At 49.7% G+C, this 24,722-nt stretch overlaps 1 protein-coding gene across 2 annotated transcripts in view; it reads left to right on the plus strand.

Moving 5' to 3' along the window:
* Nucleotides 1–18,881, plus strand: part of WHR1 (winged helix repair factor 1) — a 59,901-nt gene extending 41,020 nt beyond the window's left edge. Inside the window, exons 6-7 of one of the 2 annotated variants that reach the window (XM_078645891.1) lie at nucleotides 13,834–13,981; nucleotides 16,310–18,881. In XM_078645891.1, coding sequence (XP_078502017.1) covers nucleotides 13,834–13,981; nucleotides 16,310–16,355 — 194 coding nt within the window. In that variant the 3' untranslated portion in view covers nucleotides 16,356–18,881. The remainder of the gene's footprint in view (nucleotides 1–13,833; nucleotides 13,982–16,309) is intronic. The other variant, XM_078645892.1, reaches the window with a different exon arrangement.
* The last annotated feature ends 5,841 nt before the right edge of the window (nucleotides 18,882–24,722 follow it).

Consider the following 24,722-nt stretch of genomic DNA (forward strand, 5'->3'; position numbering starts at 1 on the left):
CACTACCAATCCTTCTGTTATGCCACATCTCTCAGCTTACAGATTCGCACTTTCTTTTCCTCTCAACGTTTCTGCCTCTTTCACTCTCTTACAACTCTCTCCCCCTCTCCATTTACTTACACAAATCTCGCAGATACCCCAAGCAGCAGTGCCTGCAATACCGCACTACCAAGCCTTCTGTTATGCCACATCTCTCAGCTTACATATTCCTTCGCTCTTTCTTTTACTCTCCACGTTTCTGCCTCTTTCACTCTCTTCCAACTCTCTCCCCCTCTCCATTTACTTACACAAATCTCGCAGATACCCCAAGCAGCAGTGCCCGCACTACCAATCCTTCTGTTATGCCACATCTCTCAGCTTACATATTCCTTCGCTCTTTCTTTTACTCTCCAAGTTTCTGCCTCTTTCACTCTCTTCCAACTCTCTCCCCCCTCTCCATTTACTTACACAAATCTCGCAGATACCCCAAGCAGCAGTGCCCGCACTACCAATCCTTCTGTTATGCTACATCTCTCAGCTTACAGATTCCTTCGCTCTTTCTTTTACTCTCCACGTTTCTGCCTCTTTCACTCTCTCTTCCAACTCTCTCCTCCCTCTCCATTTACTTACACAAATCTCGCAGATACCCCAAGCAGCAGTGCCCGCACTACCAAGCCTTCTGTTATGCCACATCTCTCAGCTTACATATTCCTTCGCTCTTTCTTTTACTCTCCACGTTTCTCCCTCTTTCACTCTCTCTTACAACTCTCTCCCCCCTCTCCATTTACTTACACAAATCTCGCAGATACCCCGAGCAGCAGTGCCCGCACTAGCGAGCGTTCTGTTATGCCACATCTCTCAGCTTACAGATTCCTTCGCTCTTTCTTTTACTCTCCACGTTTCTGCCTCTTTCACTCTCTCTTCCAACTCTCTCCCTCCATCTCCATTTAGTTACACAAATCTTGGTGAGGCAGCAACAGTGCAAGCTTCCCTCCCACACAGAGCAGGTACAGCACAGGCAGCAACAGTGCAAGCTTCCATCACACACGGAGCAGGTACAGCACAGGCAACAGCAATGCAAGCTTCCCTCAAACACGGAGCAGGTACAGCACAGGCAGCAACAGTGCAAGCTTCCCTCACACACAGAGCAGGTACAGCACAGGCAACAGCAGTGCAAGCTTCCCTTACACATGGAACAGGTACAGCACCGACAGCAGCAGTGCAAGCTTCCCTCACATACGGAGCTGTTACAGCACAGGCAGCAGCAGTGCAAGCTTCCCTCACACATAGATCAGGTACAGCACAGGCGGCAGCAGTGCAAGCTTCCATCACACATGGAGCATGTACAGCACAGGCATAAGCAATGCAAGCTTCACTCAAACACGGAGCATGTACAGCACAGGCATAAGCAATGCAAGCTTCACTCAAACACGGAGCATGTACAGCACAGGCAGCAACAGTGCAAGCTTCCCTCACACACAGAGCAGGTACAGCACAGGCAGCAACAGTGCAAGCTTCCCTCACACACAGAGCAGGTACAGCACAGGCAGCAACAGTGCAAGCTTCCATCACACACGGAGCAGGTACAGCACAGGCAACAGCAATGCAAGCTTCCCTCAAACACGGAGCATGTACAGCACAGGCAGCAACAGTGCAAGCTTCCCTCACACACAGAGCAGGTACAGCACAGGCAGCAACAGTGCAAGCTTCCCTCACACACAGAGCAGTTACAGCACAGGCAGCAACAGTGCAAGCTTCCATCACACACGGAGCAGGTACAGCACAGGCAACAGCAATGCAAGCTTCCCTCAAACACGGAGCATGTACAGCACAGGCAGCAACAGTGCAAGCTTCCCTCACACACAGAGCAGGTACAGCACAGGCAGCAACAGTGCAAGCTTCCCTCACACACAGAGCAGGTACAGCACAGGCAGCAACAGTGCAAGCTTCCATCACACACGGAGCAGGTACAGCACAGGCAACAGCAATGCAAGCTTCCCTCAAACACGGAGTAGGTACAGCACAGGCAGCTACAGTGCAAGCTTCCCTCACACACGGAGCAGGTACAGCACAGGCAGCAACAGTGCAAGCTTCCCTTACACATGGAACAGGTACAGCACCGACAGCAGCAGTGCAAGCTTCCCTCACACACGGAGCAGGTACAGCACAGGCAGCAGCAGTGCAAGCTTCCCTCACACATAGATCAGGTACAGAACAGGCGGCAGCAGTGCAAGCTTCCCTTACACATGGAACAGGTACAGCACCGACAGCAGCAGTGCAAGCTTCCCTCACACACCGTCACACACCCTCACTCACCCTCACACACACACACACATACAACAACAAAAGGAAGAATAGAAATAAACTATCCTAATCCACACTCTAACTCCAAGATAGAAATCCTGAGTCCTAATTCACCCTAAAAAACTAACAGCCTAATTCACCCTACAAATACACCCTCAAGATACGCAACAGAAAGACATCCTAGAAAATAACAACCAAAGTAAAAATACGCCATCCTAATGCACCAGCCAAATAAACAATCAAATAAAACTAAACAAAACACAATATAAGTAAAGACTCAAATAATAGCCTCCTATTCCACCCTATTCAAAGACATGATTGTGCATTTAACAGATAGATAAGTTTTATGCCATTTTCTGAGACAAAAACAAATTTTTGCACGCAATTAAAAAGTTAAGGGGAGAAAACGTAGTCGTGCATCAGATACGTTACACACAAAATCTACTTCCCAAATGTGAGCTACAGCATGCAATGATGTTTATCAAGCTTCAGGTCACCAAACCAAAAATTATTCGGACAAAATAACACCAACAAAAGAACGAAGAAATATCTGTCAGGATGCGAGGACTAGGATGTACAAACACAAAAGTAAAACAGCCTATTTTTAACTTGGGTAATAAACAAGCACTATTCATCCCGTAAATGGGACGGATTAAACACAATTGTCATGAGTTACACAAAAAACCGTAGGCATATAACAATAGCAGTTCATCACACGGAATTACATCAAATATAAAAAACATATTACGCAACTTGGATTCAGCGCTAACATCATCAATAAACATTACATATGTCTCTTAGCTTCACAAAACAACTCGTAATACAATTAATACTTTTGAAGTGTACAATATTCATGGCGAAAAGAGTACTTAGAAACTCAAAGAACAGCTCTTGTACGTCAAATAACAAACAACTGCTAATAATACATTACATAACACTTTACGAAAATAAATACATTACATATCGAAGAATAAAAACAAGACTTTAATTACATTACATAATATTCATTTCGAAATATTACAAACAAAAAAATACTATGTCAACATTATTAAAATTACACTCCTATTCATTCGTTAACTTAAACATACTATAGGTAGTAAATAAAAACACTTACTTACATATAAATTACATAAATAACTAAAATAATTACAATCGCTAACAAAATATGTCACTTTTTAGGTCTCGGCTAAAGACGCGCGGAAGCGCGTCTCCGCCAAGATCTTATGTTAGGGAGTGTGCTTCCCAGGAGACAGTTTGGGGCGCGCGCATCCCTGGAGCCGATTTGAAACGGGAACGCGCGCTGTGGCCAGGCGCTGTCTCCTGGGAAGCTCAAGCACCACACACGCATGCGCATACACACACACACAAGCGCCCATGCACGCACATACATACATACATACATACATACATACATACATACAGAGACTCCCCCCTGACACATATGCACACACACAAGTGCACCGAGGCCCCCCCTCCCCCGCCGTCACCGTCGCCTCCGCCGTCGCCCCCACACACGCAGACATACAGGCATTCTCTCCCCCCCCCCCCCCCCGCCCCGCTCACCGGTTAAAGGCCCTCCGGACACGCAGACATACAGGCATTCTCTCCCCCCCCCCTGCCCCGCTCCGCTCCGCTCACCGGTCAAAGGCCCTCCGGACTTGTGCAGCCTCCGACCGCGGGGCTCTCCCTCGGTGCTCCTCCAGGCAGTCCGTGGGCGCGGGCTTCACAAAACGGAAGTCCCGCCCCACGATAGGTTTCGTTTTGTCAGTCCCGCCCCACGATAGGTTTCGCATGCAGCTCGTCTGTCTGCTGGGCCGGTGTCGGCTCGGTTTGTATCCTCGTACTAAACACATTTTTTATCATAAATGTTTTACTTACTGCAAAAGGGAAAGCTTGTTTGTTAATAGTGCACCCGTCAGCATTATGGAGCTAAACACATATTTTATCACATATTTTTACTTGCTGAAAAGGAGAATGTGTTTTGCAGTGTATTTATCAGACTCACGTCACGCCGCTTGCTGCGGGTCGGGGGCGCACCGGCTTTTGTTTTCCCAATCACGACCAAACTGGCAGTAATATTACTTTTTTTTTAAAATGGTAAAACAGTTGATTTTAAAAGTTTGTCGAGCGCAGCCATGGCCATTGCAGAGAGTGGAGTGCCGTGCTGGTTTAATGGACCGACAAGCAACACGCAATGCGGCTTTAAACATATATAATAACCACGGGCATATTGGTATCAGAGATTATATTTAGTTAGACTAAAGGGACAGGTGTATATGTAAGCAAATGTATTATTGTTTAAAAATAGAATTAACAAAGGCATCGTGCTCCAAAATGAAGAAACTTATGCAATTTTTTTTTAAAGCACCAGTGCAAACCTCCCGCACTCTGTTGACTTTATAACACCAGTAACCCGATCTTGTTCCAATTCCAAGAAACCTTTTGTGTTCCTGAAATATGGAAGGTGAAACCATGTGTAGAACATACATAGCCAATGGGAAATTTTAATGAACAGTAATTAATAATAAATCACAGCCGATCCTTAGCCTTTCAAATAATAAATAATCGACGAATACATTGATTTTCTTTCCACATAATCACATCTTTTGTAAAGAACACGTATTTCTCCACTTCTACTTGTTATGAAGTGCAGAGAATAGAGTGAGCGATGACTTATTCCACTTATGACAAATACCATCTTCTCCAATTCAACAGTTATGTGTTTTAACCACTCAGTCTACTTTTTTTTATCTGCAATGCCATGGATATCCGCAATCTTGATTGAAGAGATCGGCGACTTCTTAACTTTGGCAAAGGAGTTTTTGTAAACTAAATGGCAAACCCCCAGCTGTTCTCATCGCGCTGCGAAAAAACTGCTTATTATGAAAAAGTGAATCACACAGCCATCGACACACAAGAATCCCGTTTGCACTTCCTGGTGCACTAAATTCCACTCAAGACTCAAGTGAGTGCAGAGTAGTGAGTAGTGAGTGCAGAGTAGTGAGTAGTGAGTGCAGAGTAGTGAGTAGTGAGTGCAGAGTAGTGAGTAGTGAGTGTAGAGTAGTGAGTGTAGAGTAGTGAGTGTAGAGTAGTGAGTGTAGAGTAGTGAGTGTAGAGTAGTGAGTGTAGAGTAGTGAGTGTAGAGTAGTGAGTGTAGAGTAGTGAGTGTAGAGTAGTGAGTGTAGAGTAGTGAGTGTAGAGTAGTGAGTGTAGAGTAGTGAGTGTAGAGTAGTGAGTGTAGAGTAGTGAGTGCAGAGTAGTGAGTGCAGAGTAGTGAGTGCAGAGTAGTGAGTGCAGAGTAGTGAGTGCAGAGTAGTGAGTGCAGAGTAGTGAGTGCAGAGTAGTGAGTGCAGAGTAGTGAGTGCAGAGTAGTGAGTGCAGAGTAGTGAGTGCAGAGTAGTGAGTGCAGAGTAGTGAGTGCAGAGTAGTGAGTGCAGAGTAGTGAGTGCAGAGTAGTGAGTAGTGAGTGCACAGTAGTGAGTAGTGAGTGCACAGTAGTGAGTGCACAGTAGTAAGTAGTGAGTGCACAGTAGTGAGTAGTGAGTGCACAGTAGTGAGTAGTGAGTGCAGAGTAGTGAGTGCAGAGTAGTGAGTGCAGAGTAGTGAGTGCAGAGTAGTGAGTGCAGAGTAGTGAGTGCAGAGTAGTGAGTGCAGAGTGCAGAGTAGTGAGTGCAGAGTGCAGTGAGTAGTGAGTGCAGAGTAGTGCGTAGTGAGTGCAGAGTAGTGCGTAGTGAGTGCAGAGTAGTGAGTGCAGTGTAGTGAGTAGTGAGTGCAGAGTAGTGAGTAGTGAGTGCAGAGTAGTGAGTAGTGAGTGCAGAGTAGTGAGTAGTGAGTGCAGAGTAGTGAGTAGTGAGTAGTGAGTGCAGAGTAGTGAGTAGTGAGTAGTGAGTGCACAGTAGTGAGTAGTGAGTGCAGAGTAGTGAGTAGTGAGTGCAGAGTAGTGAGTAGTGAGTGCACAGTAGTGAGTAGTGAGTGCACAGTAGTGAGTAGTGAGTGCACAGTAGTGAGTAGTGAGTGCACAGTAGTGAGTGCAGAGTAGTGAGTAGTGAGTGCAGAGTAGTGAGTAGTGAGTGCAGAGTAGTGAGTAGTGAGTGCAGAGTAGTGAGTAGTGAGTGCAGAGTAGTGAGTGCAGAGTAGTGAGTGCAGAGTAGTGAGTGCAGAGTAGTGAGTGCAGAGTAGTGAGTGCAGAGTAGTGAGTAGTGAGTGCAGAGTAGTGAGTGCAGAGTAGTGAGTGCAGAGTAGTGAGTGCAGAGTAGTGAGTGCAGAGTAGTGAGTGCAGAGTAGTGAGTGCAGAGTAGTGAGTGCAGAGTAGTGAGTGCAGAGTAGTGAGTGCAGAGTGGTGTGTGCTGTTGAGTGCAGAGTGCTGTGTATTGGCAATGTAAATGACAATGCCATTTATTTATGATTTAAAGAAAAAAAAAGAAATGTCATGAGCAATGCCAATAGCTCTACCTTTAATGATGCCGAGACCATTGCATTGCAAATGCTTGTTATATAAATACACTCATAATTATGAACTAATTTATGCATACTATCAATACTACTTTAAATTAGATTAAAAAAACACGTCGAGGAAATCTCTTACCTATCATACGACGCACCAACAGCACACGGACAGCAACACGCCTTCCGCATCCCGCTATTCTCCATGTTCTGGAGAATTCCACCGATTACGTATGCAAATCGGAACGCAACGTCAAAAACGTAGCGCTCCGATTGGCTAAAAAATATGTCAATCAAAAAAGACGTAACTTTAGGAAATTAAAAAAAAACTACAACGCTAACCTGTTAAATTTAGGTAGCGTTAAGGTGGCGCTTTGCGTCCGACATTTTAATTAAAAAAAAAATTTTCAACCTCAACCCCTCACCCTCAATCACACTCAATCACCCTCAACACATCACCCTCACTCACCTTCACTCACCCTCACTCACCTTCACTCACCCTCAATCACCCTCACTCACCCTCACTCACCCTCACTCACCCTCACCCTCACTCACCCTCAATCACCCTCACTCACCCTCACTCACTCACCCTCACTCACCCTCACTCACCCTCACTCACCCTCACTCACCCTCACTCACCCTCACTCACCCTCACTCACCCTCACTCACCCTCACTCACCCTCACTCACCCTCACTCACCCTCACTCACCCTCACCCACCCTCAACCCCTCAGCCTCCCCCTCACTCACCCTCAACCCCTCACCCTCAACACATCACTCACCCTCACTCTCACTCACCCTCAGTCACCCTCACTCACCCTCAACCCCTCACCCTCACTCACCCTCAATCACCCTCACCCACCCTCACCCTCACTCACCCTCAACACCTCACCCTCAATCACCCTCACCCACACTCAACCCCTCACCCTCACCTTCACCCTCTCACCCTCAACCCCTCACCCACTCTCAACCCCTCAACCCCTCACCCTCACTCACACTCACTCACCCTCACTCACCCCCACCCTCACTCACACTCACTCACACTCACTCACCCTCACTCACCCTCACTCACCCTCACCAACACTCACCAACACTCACCAACACTCACCCTCACCAACACTCACCCTCACCAACACTCACCCTCAATCACCCTCACCCTCACTCACCCTAAACCCCTCACCCACCCTCAACCCCTTACCCTCAATCACCCTCACCCTCACTCAGCCTCAACCCCTCACCCTCAACCCCTCACCCTCACCCTCACTCACCCTCACTCACCCTCACTCACCCTCACTCACCCTCAGCCTCACTCACCCTCAACCCCTCACCCTCACTCACCCTCCCTCAACCCCTCACCCTCACTCACCCTCATCCCCACCCTCACTCACCCCCACCTCACCCAGGAAGAGGTGTGGCGCCGCGGCCAGGGCGACTGACGCTGGAATCTGGGGACCACGGTTCGATCCCCGGCTCCGGCGGCAGGGTAGCCCAGCACCATGTGACTCTGGGCAATAGCTCGCTTAATCTTCCCGACGGCCCCCAGCGCCTAGAGACCCTTACGGGTGATTGTGCGCTTTACAAATGTGGACTTTACTTTACTCACCCTCACTCACCCTCGCCCTCACTCACCCTCGCCCTCACTCACCCTCGCCCTCACTCACCCTCACCCTCACTCACCCCCACCCTCACTCACACTCACTCACCCTCCCTCACCCTCACTCACCCTCACCCACCCTCACCCTCACCCTCACTCACCCTCAACACCTCACCCTCACTCACCCTCAACACCTCACCCTCACTCACCCTCAACCCCTCACCCTCACCCTCACTCACCCTCAACACCTCACCCTCACTCACCCTCAACCCCTCACCCTCACCCTCACTCAGCCTCAACCCCTTACCCTCAATCACCCTCACTCACCCTCAACACCTCACCCTCACTCACCCTCAACACCTCACCCTCACTCACCCTCAACACCTCACCCTCACTCACCCTCAACCCCTCACCCTCACCCTCACTCAGCCTCAACCCCTTACCCTCAATCACCCTCACTCAGCCTCAACCCCTCACCCTCACTCACCCTCAACCCCTCACCCTCACTCAGCCTCACTCTCACTCACTCACTCTCACTCACCCTCCCTCACCCTCACTCACCCTCACTCACCCTCCCTCAACCCCTCACCCACACTCACCCTCACTCACCCTCAATGCCTCACTCACTCTCAACCCCTCACCCTCACTCACCCTCAACACCTCACCCTCACTCACCCTCAACCGTTCACCCTCAACCCCTCACTCACCCTCACTCACCCTCACTTACCCTCAACCGTTCACCCTCAACCCCTCACTCACCCTCACTCACCCTCACTTACCCTCAACCCCTCAGCCTCACCCTCACTCACCCTCACTTACCCTCAACCCCTCAGCCTCACCCTCACTCACCCTCACTCACCCTCAACCCCTCACCCTCACTCACCCTCACCCTCACTCACCCTCAACCCCTCACACTCACTCACCCTCACTCACCCTCAACTCCTCACCCTCACTCACCCTCAACACCTCACCCTCACCCTCCCTCACCCTCCCTCACCCTCCCTCACCCTCACTCACCCTCCCTGACCCTCACTCACCCTCCCTGACCCTCACTCACCCTCCCTCACCCTCACTCACCCTCACCCACCCTCCCTCAACCCTCACCCTCACTCACCCTCATCCCCTCAGCCTCACCCTCACTCGCCCTCACTCACTCACCCTCACTCACCCTCACTCACCCTCACTCACCCTCACTCACCCTCACTCACCGCCACTCACCCTCACCCACCCTCACCCACACTCACCCTCAACACCTCACCCTCACTCACCCTCAACACCTCACCCTCACTCACCCTCAACCCCTCACCCTCACTCACCCTCAACCCCTCACCCTCACTCAGCCTCAACCCCTTACCCTCAATCACCCTCACCCTCACTCACCCTCACTCACCCTCAACCCCTCATCCTCACTCACCCTCAACCCCTCACCCTCACTCACCCTCAACCCCTCACCCTCACTCACCCTCAACCCCTCACACTCACTCACCCTCACTCAGCCTCACCCTCACTCAGCCTCACCCTCACTCAGCCTCACCCTCACTCAGCCTCACCCTCACTCAGCCTACCCTCACTCACCTCCCCTCACTCCTCACTCACCCTCCCTCACTCACCCTCCCTCACTCACCCTCCCTCACTCACCCTCCCTCACTCACCCTCCCTCACTCACCCTCCCTCACTCACCCTCCCTCACTCACCCTCCCTCACTCACCCTCCCTCACTCACCCTCCCTCACTCACCCTCACTCACCCTCACTCACCCTCACTCACACTCACTCACACTCACTCACACTCACCCACACTCACCCACACTCACCCACACTCACCCACCCTCACTCACCCTCAACCCTCACCCTCACTCACTCTCAACCCCTCACCCTCAACACCTCACCCTCACCCTCACTCACCCTCAACCGTTCACCCTCAACCGTTCACCCTCAACTCCTCACTCACCCTCACTCTCACTCACCCTCAACCGTTCACCCTCAACTCCTCACTCACCCTCACTCTCACTCACCCTCACTTACCCTCAACACCTCAGCCTCACCTTCACTCACCCTCACTTACCCTCAACCCCTCAGCCTCACCCTCACTCACCCTCAACCACCCCTCAACCCCTCAGCCTCACCCTCACTCACCGCCACTCACACTCACTCACCCTCACTCACTCACCCTCACTCACTCACCCTCACTCACTCACCCTCACTCACTCACCCTCACTCACTCACCCTCACTCACTCACCCTCACTCACTCTCCCTCACTCACTCACCCTCACTCACCCTCACTCACCCTCACTCACCCTCACTCACCCTCACTCACCCTCACTCACCCTCACTCACCCTCACTCACCCTCACTCACACTCACTCACACTCACTCACACTCACCCACACTCACCCTCACTCACCCTCAACCCCCACCCTCACTCACTCTCAACCCCTCACCCTCAACACCTCACCCTCACCCTCACCCTCACTCACCCTCAACCGTTCACCCTCAACCGTTCACCCTCAACTCCTCACTCACCCTCACTCTCACTCACCCTCAACCGTTCACCCTCAACTCCTCACTCACCCTCACTCTCACTCACCCTCACTTACCCTCAACACCTCAGCCTCACCTTCACTCACCCTCACTTACCCTCAACCCCTCAGCCTCACCCTCACTCACCCTCAACCACCCTCAACCCCTCAGCCTCACCCTCACTCACCGCCACTCACACTCACTCACCCTCACTCACTCACCCTCACTCACTCACCCTCACTCACTCACCCTCACTCACTCACCCTCACTCACTCACCCTCACTCACTCACCCTCACTCCCTCACCCTCCCTCACCCTCACTCACCCTCACCCACCCTCCCTCACCCTCACTCACCCTCACCCACCCTCCCTCACCCTCACTCACCCTCACCCACCCTCACCCACCCTCACTCACCCTCAACACCTCACCCTCAACCCCTCACCCTCACTCACCCTCAACCCCTCACCCTCACTCACCCTCAACCCCTCACCCTCACCCAGCCTCAACCCCTTACCCTCAATCACCCTCACCCAGCCTCAACCCCTCATCCTCACTCACCCTCAACCCCTCATCCTCACTCACCCTCAACCCCTCATCCTCACTCACCCTCAACCCCTCACCCTCACTCACCCTCAACCCCTCACCCTCACTCAGCCTCACCCTCCCTCACCCTCCCTCCCTCACCCTCACTCACTCACCCTCACTCACCCTCACTCACCCTCAACCCCTCACCCTCACTCACCCTCAACCCCTCACCCTCACTCACTCTCAACCCCTCACCCTCACTCACCCTCAACACCTCACCCTCACCCTCACTCACCCTCAACCGTTCACCCTCAACTCCTCACTCACCCTCACTCACTCACCCTCAACCGTTCACCCTCAACTCCTCACTCACCCTCACTCACCCTCACCCTCACTTACCCTCAACCCCTCAGCCTCACCCTCACCCACCCTCAACCCCTCACCCTCACTCATCATCACCCTCACTCACCCTCAACCCCTCACACTCACTCACCCTCACTCACCCTCAACTCCTCACCCTCACTCACCCTCAGCACCTCAGCCTCACCCTCACTCACCCTCAACGCCTCACCCTCACTCACCCTCAACCCCTCACCCTCACCCTCAACCCCTCACCCTCAACCCCTCACCCTCACTCACCCTCACAACACATATTGTGTTACAATAGGTGTCACATTTGCGGAAGATAAAACTATCTAGAGATGTAGCATAACGACCAGAGCTGCCATATAAGTCACGTAAATACTAAACATGTTGCATTCCAAATGCTATAGGTGTCACATTTGCAAACGTTATAACTATTGGCATTGTAAATGACAAAGCCATCAATATAGCAATTTTAACATCGCCAAAAAAAAAAAATTATGTCATTTACAAGACCAATAACTACAACTTTTCTAATGCGATACTTATTGCATTCCAACCACACTCATCCACGCAACGCCACTCACACACGCAACGCCACTCACCCACGCAACGCCACTCACCCACGCAACGCCACTCACCCACGCAACGCCACTCACCCACGCAACGCCACTCACCCACGCAACGCCACTCACCCACGCAACGCCACTCACCCACGCAACGCCACTCACCCACGCAACGCCACTCACCCACGCAACGCCACTCACCCACGCAACGCCACTCACCCACGCAACGCCACTCACCCACGCAACGCCACTCACCCACGCAACGCCACTCATCCACGCAACGCCACTCTTCCATTTGCAAAAAGAAAAATTTCTAACTATTCTATTGCGAGACCTATTGCATTTCCAATGCTTGTTTTAATGGCCAGGATGAACCTCTGCAGTTGTACATTTTTGCACGACTGTATTTAGTTCAGCCAGTTGCACAACACGCATTACTGTTTAGTGTGGCCCCCCTTGCCAGTGTCCACTCAGGCTGGTTTTAAAAGTTGTGACCCTTGCTTGGCATTAATGGCCCAGTTTTTATTACAGGCTCATAAATTCCCAATGAGGCTGTTTTGGCCAATACTGGAAGCCTTTTCTCGCATTAGCGATTGAAGGACTACATGCAAGTCATTGCTATTGGTGGGTGGCACAAGCAGTTCCTGTCGTTTGCAGATCTACTGTGGCTCTGTGATACGATTTGTTAGGGAAGGACTGAGTTTGCCTGATTTAGTGGAGATCAGTATGAGACTCAGCAGTGTCGGGTTGGAAGGGACGGTGCTCTTCGTGGCATGGAGCTGTGCAATCTATTCTGGTGTTAGTGTGCAAGAGAGGGGGCACTTCTGCACCCAACTTTTACAGTAGACTGTGCACATTTCTGATGGTCTTGTAGTATGATAGAGCCCAACACAGTTCTACTACTGTACTGGGTAGGGGGTCAAAGAGTGGGCATTGTGTTAGAAGCACAGCAGCTTAAACAAGGCAGTGGCTTCAGTCTCCTGCTTGAACTATATTTCTGGAAGCATTTACCAGCACAATAGCTAACCTCAACCCAGAACCACTACCACTCCTATTCCTTTCATTATCTAGAGTAAACTACTTGGTGCTCCCACGTAATCCGTAGGTCGCAGCACGCCACGTTCTGTAGTGGAACGGGAGGAACCATATGATGAAGCCAACCCTGGTGGATGGTTAGCATAAAAAACACGGTTGGGCTCTTTTTTTCTGAAAACATACCCGAACAGGAGGGTGAACCCTTCTGGGACATTCCTCCAATCTCCCCCTTTCTTCCTCACAGATGTTACTTGCACCATCCAACATGTCAGAGCCTCGCATACTTTAACCAAAACATTAAAAAGGCTTCTTATGTAAAGTATTCAGAAGAAACGCATCCAAAGAGCTCTTCTGGCATCTCTAAAGCACTAAAGAGGCCTCTTTCACATTGCCTCCTCGCACTGCATAGGCATCTTATAAACCTGGAAGTGCTTTGACTTTTTCTTCCTTTCCTTATTTACTCTCATGTTTTACTTTGTTTTTTTCCTTGATTTTGTTTTTGTTAGGTCGGAAAACCCTCCTGGGTGTAATACGAAAAACCAAATATAAAGAGGTGCTCCTGCAGGACTTCCAGAGCCGGAAAGCGCCACTGAACGTTAAGCTCGGTCTGCAGTACCACATCTACGACCTCATTGGCGCGGAGCTAGTTGACTGGTAATGTAGGACTGCTGTAGAAAGTCCTTGACGAGTGAGTGCTTGCTTCGTTGCATGGCCTAATGTGCCTTGTGCCATGGCTGCAGGTTTGAGGAGGTGTCTGAAAGATGGAGGATTGTAGTGACATTGCTCATCTAGAGAAAGGCAGCCTGGCTGTTCTGAATGGACATACTAAGCGGAAGAATTGGACTGCGATTTGGTGATCCACACAGCAAGAAGTTTAAACCTCCTAGCACCCATCCTTCCTGTCTCATAACACTCAACATGCCATAAAGAAGGGCAGCAACTGCTCTACAGCCTCGTCTCCTTCAACACTGCCTCACCTACTGTGCACCACAGGAAATTCTCCCGCATGTCTCGCCATCACACTCTCTGACCCAACTCTGATGATGCATGTCTGCCCCTACATCCCGTAACCATCAGTGCTGAGACTGGCCATTGGCCACTCGCGGCCTGTCTCACTATTCTTGGGCGAGTAGCAGCCATGCAGGGCTCTCCCTTGCATTCACCTCGGTGTTGTACTCGTTACTGCCCTGATCTCTATGTTGGAAAGGTACCTACAGACCTAGGCAGCACAAACTCAAGGAGTGTGTCACTTTAAAAAATAGACCTTACTGTGAACCACTTATCTGCGTTTGAGCCCCTTTTGTTTACATCCTAATTCTTCATTGCCCCAATATGCTTTTGGCATACATTCCTTGAGGGCATCTATGGACGGGGAACAACACTTACAACGCAACTTTTACAACGCAACATCCATTACAACGCATGCCATTACAACGCAACCATTACAACTCATGTCACTACAACGCATACCACTACAACGAATGTCATTACAACGCAGTCATTACAACGCATACCATTACAACGCATACACATAGTACCCTTACACTATCCAACACTTACCCTACTGTTGCACCCCCTGGAGTTATAATAGTTAATTTTTACCCCTACACTATCCAACACTTACCCTACTGTTGCACCCCCTGGAGTTAGAATAGTAATTTTTACCCCTACACTATCCAACACTTACCCTACTGTTGCACCCCCTGGAGTAAGAATAGTAATTTTTACCCCTACACTATCCAACACTTACCCTACTGTTGCACCCCCTGGAGTTAGAATAGTACATTTTACCCCTACACTATCCAATACTTAACATACATGCAATGTAATGGTATGCGTTGTAAAGGTAGTATGCGTTGTAGTGGAATGCGTTGTAAAGGTAGTTTTTAAAGATGCGTTGTAATGGCATGCCTTGTAATGGCATGCGTTGTAATGGATGTTGCGTTGTAAAGGTATGCGTTGTAAAAGTATGCGTTGTAGTGACATACATCCCTATGGACCAGTGACCTTGTGGTCTGAAACCAGAACTCCCTCTATGGTGTGTTCTTACAAGTCAAGGTTGGAGTGATGGTCTCTTCAGGGTGGTGCTGTGTGGTGTGCACTCACACTGGCGCTGGGTTGCTTATCTGATTGTGGTGGTGGGATGACCCTTACAGACCAGTTCTTTATTGTGTGTCTCTTTAGAGTAATGTGAAGTTCCTGTAAATGCTAGGGTGGAGTACCAGTGTACAGGTCAATGTGGTGTTGGCTTACCAGCTATTACACGATTGTTTGGGCAGGATGTGATGCCGCCTTACACCCGAGGGCTGGGAATGTTTGTCTCTTCAAGGTCGTGACTGCTTGCCTAGAGATCTGTGGAGTTCCTTGCTGGCCAGCAGTCGAGGACTAGTCTAGTCTAGTGCAGTGCTGGGGGTTTGCTGTATAGTTGAGGACTTAACTGCGTTTCCACAGCATGGTTTGAAGAGGGTTTGATGTTTGTGTGTGTGTTGTGTTAAACATGCGACACAGAGCTTCCGTATCACCATCTGTTTTTTAAGGCGGCAGCCATAGCCTCAGTGGAGGCAACCACCACTGCCGGTTGCCCGCCTTGAAAAGGTATCCCCTCAGTTCAAGCAAGCGACAAGCTTCAGCACCAACCTCAAACAGGGAAACACACCTGATCTGCGGACACGGTCTCCAGTCTTGCATTTGACGGGACTCCACACCAACCCAGCCCAAACTGCAGCAGGGAACATCCGGTTACCCAGAACCGCAGTTAAACGAGCACTGCCTTTGAAGCAGAAGGGGGCCGTTTCAGGGGTGGTCAGTGGTTGCCTCCTTCCAAAGCAGATGGGGATACGGAAGCTCTGTGTCGCAGGATGTCCATATATGTGATCTAAGATGGGAGAAGCCAAGCAATGGTGCACAACCCTCCGGGGCAGCAAAGCTTGTGACTAACTTAACCCTTATGCTTCTAAATTCCCTCTGTATTCTCTCCCCTAGCATCCCCACGACATCCGGGACCTTGCTGCGCCTCGCGGACACGTGACCAGCAGCGTGCCTCGCCCAGTGCCACAATCCAAGATGGCCTCCCTCTGCACACAGGTGCTCCGCAGCCAACTGTGCCTTTTCCTGCCATGGCGGATCTCGACTAAGAGTCTGTGACAGGAGTGGAGACCTGCTCTGCTAGTCTTTTGACAGTTTAATTTATTTTGAAGGCGATGCCAGTACTTTCTTTTTGTTGGAATGTTGACTTAACAAAGTGGATTTCTGCACAGATGGTTTACCGCCGCTCCTAGAGAGAAGGGGCTGGGCCTACGTTTTATTTTGATAAACTATCTTGTGATGAAGTGTTTGTTGTAAAACCGCTCGATAAGTTAATGCTTCTGCTGTACAGATGGCTGTAACCCGCAGGTCCAGGTTCAAAGCCAAGCAGCAGATAGATGTGCAACGTCGATAAAATGAGTGCCATTCAGCGGTGTACTCCGAAGTATAAAGCACTACAAAGCTGCAGGGAGGGGAGGGGGTAGGGGGGGGCGGGGGTTTCGAAAGCACTATATGACTGAATTGTGTTTACGTCCATCTTAGAAGAGGCACAGAACAACAATTGAAAAAGTATTTCTTGCCAAGATTTGTTAAAGTCTCATGAATGTGAAGGGTGTTGCTCTTATATGTTTAAGCCCACATAAGGGAGGAATGCTCAGACACCAGCTGGGAAGACCCTAGTACCCTATAGGAACCAGTCCTCGTGAAGTAGGGGAGCCTCACTGACCAAGCTATGCTCGGGAATCCTGGCATACAAGGGGACCTTGGCACATACCAGCTGGTAAAGCGCAGTGCACTATCTCGACTAGCCATTACAAACCTGCATATCTAGGGCAGTCTCAGAATCCTAAGGGACCTAGCTCTCACAAGCCAGTCATGAATGCCCTTGTCCTATGGCAGCTAGCCCGCACAAACAAGCATATCTTAAACCCTCAAAATCCTATGGGACGGGCTCGCTAAGGCCAGCCAGGACGTCCCAGCATCACACGGAACCCGGTCCTCACAAACCAGAATATGTAGGGCAAGCTAAGATTCCCATGGGACCTACATCTCACAAGCCAGTCAAGAAGTGAGAGCATCTTATGGCAACTAGCCTTCACAAACCAGCATATGTCGAAATCTTTACAAACAAGCTATGCACCTCAGCACCCTAGCAGCCACAAGACCAGACCCAGAGGAGTAGCTGATTCACAGTGACCACACATTGGGATGGAGTTTCATATAGAAGTGTTCTTAGCATTTGGGACCTCATTTTTTGACTATCACAGAGCAGCTACACAGGGGCGCTGCTCGGGCCAAATATGGCCAGGTAACCTCACACCCGTGATTAGGCATGGTAAGGAGTCCCAATCCTGTTTGTCTCTAAACGAGTGAAAGTTGAGGTCTTGCACACACAAACTCCCTCCCATTGAAATCAATGGGGGTGTGGGGGGGGGGGATGTCATTGTTCGCTGAGGCAAGTCTCGCTAAGCAAGGACTTGTGTTGACCTGTGTCCTACAGCCGCATTGGGCGCCTCTGCTACTGAGCAGCTATCATAGGTGCCATGGGGTGACACCAAGCCATCTTTACACCTTCTGGACTTGCAGAGTGGGATAGTGAAATCCTAGAGCACTCCTACAAGATCTCCGTACATACTGCAGGGAGATCTCGCAGAAGCCTTTAAAGATGATCCTGATATTCATCCAGTCATGTTCTGTCCCTCCATTTGTTGTGACATTGTCGGAATATGTCATGACTGAAAGTGCCCCCACAGTGAATGAAGGAAATAAGGAACAGTCATAGGCCCTGTTTACGAGTTTAGGTGTTATTGATTGCTTAGGATAAATAACGAAACCAGGGAGTACGTTATTTATCGAGTGCAATAAATAACAGTTGTAAAAAGTTGTTTTGGAATAACGTGGATTTGGGTGTTTAACACACCAAAATCTGCACGATGCAGTAAATATTATATAGTTTTCACCCGCTAAATTTCGGCAAGTTTTACCTGCTGAATTGTAACGAAAGTTGGGTGTTTAACACAGCCGATAATTACTGGATGCGTCAAAACTAAACCGAAACTCGTAATTCCATCCGGTGCATAAACTGAGGTGTACGCACGACACTGAATTTACCAAGCCACTCCCAATTAGGCCGTACTGCCACGGGAACAATGTCGTTGTACAAAGTTGAAGCTAGGACTAGGGTTTTTGTAAGGGTCTGGTTTAAATTAAATGTTACTGCACAAGCCACAAAATAAAGGTGGTTAGGCTTAAAGCCTAGGTAAAGAGTACTGATGGAGCTACACTCTAGGGTGTAAAAAAATATAGCCAGAAAGGTGTGCAGGTGAGGGGAAAAGGACGTCATTTGTGTAGTAGGTTTGTAATGCTATTTTATTGTTATGAATTCTTAATCATGAGGTAGAACACATTATTCTGCAGATCTGTATTTCTCGTAGCTTCTTATAAACTATGCCCTTCACCCATTTGCCAAAACGCCTACGCACTTTGTCTTACTGTGTACGTAATAGTCACAATAAAAGCTGTGAAACTCCTTGTGTCCTGATTTGTTTGAGTGGGGGGGGATTCCGTCTAGGCCCACGCACATGTGTAGGCTGATCCATTCTGTGAAAGTTGCACTGTAGCCTCTCTGCTGCCTAGTATTGCTAAATCTGAGGTGTCTTGGAGGAGGCCTCTGCCATCCCCTCCAGTTTCATGGCCAGTCATGGTGGTCATGTAGCCTGTGTCCATGTAAACTCCTGAGACTGCTCAGGAAGGCTCGCAAGTGAGTCATGTATCTGACTGGCGTGTCTGATCATGAGCAGCCAGGGCTTTCTGATCTCTTAAGCAACCATGAGCACAGGAAACTGGGCTTACATGGGCATCAACAGTGCAGAGAGGTACAGCAAGGGCATCAACAGTGCAGACCTCCTTAGTGTCAAGAGGAACAGTATGGGCAGCAGCGTAAACTTTTAGTGCCAAGAGGGACTGTATGGGCAGCAGCGTAAACTTTATTAGTGCCAAGAGGTACAGCATGAGCAGCATTGCAAGCTTCATTAGTGCCAAGTGGTACAGCATGGGCAGCAGCGTAAACTTCCTTAGTGCCAAGAGGTACAGCATGGGCAACAGAGTAAACTTCATTAGTGCCAAGAGGTACAGCATGGGCAGCAGCGTAAACTTCATTAGTGCCAAGAGGTACAGCATGGGCAGCAGTGCAAGCTTCATTAGTGCCAAGTGGTACAGCATGGGCAGCAGCGTAACTTCATTACTACCAAGAGGTACAGCATGGGCAGCAGTGCAAGCTTCCTACGTGCCAAGTGGTAGAGCATGGGCAGCAGTGTAAACTTCTTTAGTGCCAAGAGGGACAGTATGGGCAGAAGTGTAAGCAACATTAGTGCCAAGAGGGACAATATGAGCAATAATACAACGTGCAGCTACTTTAGTGCCACGAGGTACAGCATGGGCAGCCGTGCAAGCTTCCTTAGTGCCACGAGGTACAGCATGGGCAGCAGTACAAGCTTCATTAGTGCCAAGAGGTGCAGCAGTGCAAGCTTCATTAGTGCCAAGAGGTACAGCATGGGCAGCAGTGCAAGCTTCAGTAGTGCCTAGAGGTACAGCATGGGCAGCAGTGCAAGCTTCAGTAGTGCCTAGAGGTACAGCATGGGCAGCAGTGCAAGCTTCATTAGTGCCTAGAGGTACAGCATGGGCAGCAGTGTACGCTTCATTCGTGCCAAGAGGTACAGTATGGGCAGCAGCGTAAACTTCATTAGTGCCAAGAGGTACAGCATGGGCAGCAGTGCAAGCTTCATTAGTGCCAATTGGTACAGCATGGGCAGCAGTGCAAGCTTCAGTAGTGCCAAGAGGTACAGCATGGGCAGCATTGCAAGCTTCCTTAGTGCCAAGTGGTACAGCATGGGCAGCAGTGTACGCTTCATTCATGCCAAGAGGGACAGTATGGGCAACAATAGAACATGCAGCTACTTTAATGCCAAGAGGTATAGCATGGGCAGCAGTGTAAGCTTCATTGGTGCCAAGAGGGACATTATGGGCAACAATAGAACGTGCAGCTGCTTTAATACCAAGAGGTACAGCATGTGCAGCAGTGCAAGCTTCATTAGTGCCAATTGGTACAGCATGGGCAGCAGTGCAAGCTTCAGTAGTGCCAAGAGGTACAGCATGGGCAGCATTGCAAGCTTCCTTAGTGCCAAGTGGTACAGCATGGGCAGCAGTGTACGCTTCATTCATGCCAAGAGGGACAGTATGGGCAACAATAGAACATGCAGCTACTTTAATGCCAAGAGGTATAGCATGGGCAGCAGTGCAAGCTTCCTTAGTGCCAATAGGGACAGCATGGGCAGAAGGGTAAACTTTATTAGTGCCAAGAGGTACAGCATGGACAGCAGTGCAAGCTTCCTTAGTGCCAATAGGGACAGCATGGGCAGAAGGGTAAACTTTATCAGTGCCAAGAGGTACAGCATGGGCAGCAGTGTAAGCTTCATTGGTGCCAAGAGGGACATTATGGGCAACAATAGAACGTGCAGCTGCTTTAATACCAAGAGGTACAGCATGTGCAGCAGTGCAAGCTTCATTAATGCCAAGAGGGACAGTATGGGCAACAATAGAACGTGCAGCTACTTTAATACCAAGAGGTACAGCATGGCCAGCAGTGCAAGCTTCCTTCGTGCCAATAGGGACAGCATGGGCAGCAGCAGAACGTAACTTCAAATCCACACCACCAGAGTACAGACCACAACAGTGCACAGTTGCCACCACTAAAGTACAAGCCTCTGTTAAAAAGTAGGCACAGCCTGTGATGTAGAACAGAAATAGTAATGCAAGATTCAAGCAGCAGGTATAGCACAGGCAGTTGTGTTGCACAATTAATCACACACTTGTAGCTTGTGCAGTAGCAGTGCAATATTCACGTGCAACAGCTTTAGCACAGGTACCTGTAGAGGAATCTTACCTCAGAAAATATACAGCCTGTGTACCAGAGCTGCAAGACTTACACGCACTATGAATAGTACAGTCGGCTGTAGTGCAAGCTTCCCTCGCCGAGAAAAAATGTAACCTGTGCATCAGTAGTCCAAGAGTCACACACCAAGGATAGTACAGACCACAGATGTGCAAGCTTTCCTAACATACAACAGGGGCAGCAGTAACCACACAACCACATATCTGTATAGCACAGGCATCAATGCTGCAAGATCCCCTCTGCTACCGCTTCAACAGATTTAGTGCTAGTATCAGAGCAGGCTTATATGGCACATCAGGCACAGACCGTATAGCAGCTGTGCAAGATACAGACACACCAGATATAGTAGAGGCAGCTGTAGTGCACACTATTTAGGGGTACCACATGTTCAGTGCAGTGCAAGATTATGCACCAGGTATAGCACAGGTGCAAGCTTCCCTAGTGCACAACAGGGATAGCATGGGCAGGCCCTATTGGTTGGGGGAGGCCATAGGACCCGTAGCAGCTACTGGACCTCTATTCTGAGGTGGTTTGCCTCTGATGTTTCGGGGTCCGTCCTGCTATGGGCCAAGTACACCACCCTCAACGCTTGACTCTCGTAGTGATGTTGAGCAGTCGCAGGCTCTCAGGGAGGTAGTGTATTTTGCTCAGAACTCCACATTCACACAGCACTGCAGTGACTGAATATCCAACCCAGTGTTTGACTTTCAAGAAAGAAAAGTACTTTAATGCACATCAGAATGGAATAGAGCTGTGCCTCTTAACTCGCCGGCCTTCCTAATGTAGATGCCCCCGCCTCCCCTCTTGAGTTCGGATAATAGCCTCATTCTGGCTCAAATGCCGATCATCCCCCATCAATATGCATGCACTCAGTCTCTCACAGTTCAGTTTATTCGGTATCATTTGGTTTGTAATTGTCACTGCTTGCAGTGAAACAGTCCTTTTGGACAGTCGTCTGGCTTCGTCTCACCGTGTGTGATTTTCCTACTTCTGGGAGGGTGTGTGCTAACTGGAACCTGTCTGGGGTCTCATCACTGGCTGTGGGTGCCCGGCAGAGACAATTTGTTCTGCACATTTCTTATATTGACTTGTGGCAGTCAAGCAGACTGGAACAATGATCCCCATGGAAGGCTTGGTCACACCATGAAACAGTTGGTCCCTGTGCTGACAGGCTGTCCGGGATAGTGCAGCCATGCATAAGCCAACCTCCTTCCTGTGGTGTAGCATTGTACCGGCTGATCTTCCAGTGGTGCAGCTACACAGACTGAGCTTCTAAGCAACATGACCGCTTGCAGGCCAATCTCGGAAATGAAACCACATTTAGGCTTATATTTATGTTGGCAACACAGCCATGTGCAGGCCAATTTTCGAGGCAACACAGCCATGCACGAGCTGAACAATTTGTGCACCACCGGCAAATCTTGGACTCTGATCACATCCCTGACTAGGCTTTGGTAATGTCTTCACGGTTGCTGCTAGGAGCTGCTGTGGAGAGACTCTAATCCCGTAGGCACCTGGGTTTTCAGGTCGCTTTCTGCAGTCTTCCTCTTCAGGTGGTTCCTCTAGTACCAGGGATATTATGCAGCTAGATCCTCCTGAACAGTGGCTGCTCCTGCAGGGTTAGCAGACTACTTCCCTCTTTCAGCAGCCACACTGACTTGTAGGTGCTTCAGATTAGGTATACAGCTCTTCTAGTGGTGATGACCCTTCACCTCTAGAAAACAGACTGTCCGGCTGACACCAGCAGTCCTCTGAATACTCTGCTGAGCACTGGTATGGTATGGTATGGTAAAGAGTTTTGTACCGCGCTCGGCCACCGTACGGTTTCATGGCGCTCGTGAATAATGCGGGGAAGCTGGGACATGTGTTATTTACTCAGAAGCAGACTGAAAAAGAGAAGTTTTTAGCAGCTTACGAAAACAACCATAGGTAGGACAATGACGAATGGCCGGTGGAAAAGCGTTCCAGGTTTTGGGGGCGCAGAAAGAAAAACAAGAACCACCATGTTTTTTCCGTTTAGTTTTTGGGATAACTAGTAGATTGTGTCCGGAGGAACGAAGATTTCTGGAAGGAAAGTAGCATTTCAATTTGGAAGTAATGAAGATAGGAGCCAGAACGGATAGGGCTTTAAAGATTGTACAGCCCAATTTGAAAATGCAGCGCTTAGCTACAGGGAGCCAATGAAGGCTCCGTAGTAGAGGCGAGACATGTTGATGGCGGGGTTGGTGAAAAATCAGGCGTGCAGCCTGATTTTGCACGAGTTGCAGTTTGTGAAGGAGGTATGCAGGAGTACCGGCATACAAGGCATTGGCGTAGTCAAGTCTTGACGTGACCAGGGCCATGATGACGAGGATCAGTGCGTCTCTGGTAAGAAATCTACAGATTTTTCGTATCCTGCGTAGTTGGAAAAAGCAGGATGACGTCACCACACTGATCTGGGGCCCCATGGATAGGTCGTTAGAAATGACCACGCCATGGATCTTCAAAGATTTAACAGGACAAGGAGGGAGCCCTAATGAGGGGGGCCAGAAGCTGTCATTCCAAGGATTAGCTGCGCCACCGACCAAAAGAAGCTCAGTCATGGTGGGATTTAATTTGAGTTGACTATGGTACATCCACTCGGAGATCTCGAGCAAGGTGGACTGAAAGGTGGTACAAGAGGAAAGGGAGGTATCTGTTAGAAAAATTAACTGCAAATCGTCCGCATAATTAAAGATGGTAGCGGCGGACTTACGAAGGGAAAAAATCAGGGGTTGCATATATAAATTAAATAATAAAGGGGATAAAGCGGAGCCCTGAGGGACACGGCAAGATAAAGGGGAGTAGGAAGCCGAGAAAGTGGACAAATGCACAGCCTGCGAGCGGTTATCCAGGAAGGACTTGACCCACTCAAGGGCCATACCCCGGATGCCGGCGTTCCCGACACGGTCAATCAATATTGCGTGATCAACCGTGTCGAAAGCCGCCGACAAATCCAGGAGAACAAGGGCCTGAGGGATGTTATTATCAGCGCCCTTTCTAAGGGTGTCCATAACAGCAACAATAACCGACTCGGTGGAATGAAGGGGACGGAATCCAGCTTGTTGGGTCTCCAGAAAGGATGAGGTCTCAATGAAGGCACTCAGGCAGCGGGTGACAGAGGTCTCTAGAATCTTCGCCAAATAAGGGAGAAGGGAAATGGGTCTATAATTGCTCAGGTCCGTTGGATCGGCATTGGTCTTTTTCAGAATTGGAGTCACCACTGCCTGTTTAAAGGAGTCCGGGACCGTCCCTGTCGCCAAAGAATTGTTAAGGAGAGCCAGGGGGGGTTCGGGACAGGCCAGAAAAATGTCCCTAAGAACCGGGAAAGGGCAACAGTCGGTAGGGGAGCCAGAACTCACTTTATGCAGGAGTGACCCAAACTCTGAAAGGGAGATAGGG

Source organism: Lissotriton helveticus, chromosome 5_1, assembly GCF_964261635.1.
Source record: "Lissotriton helveticus chromosome 5_1, aLisHel1.1, whole genome shotgun sequence".
In the NCBI taxonomy this organism is placed as follows: domain Eukaryota; kingdom Metazoa; phylum Chordata; class Amphibia; order Caudata; family Salamandridae; genus Lissotriton; species Lissotriton helveticus.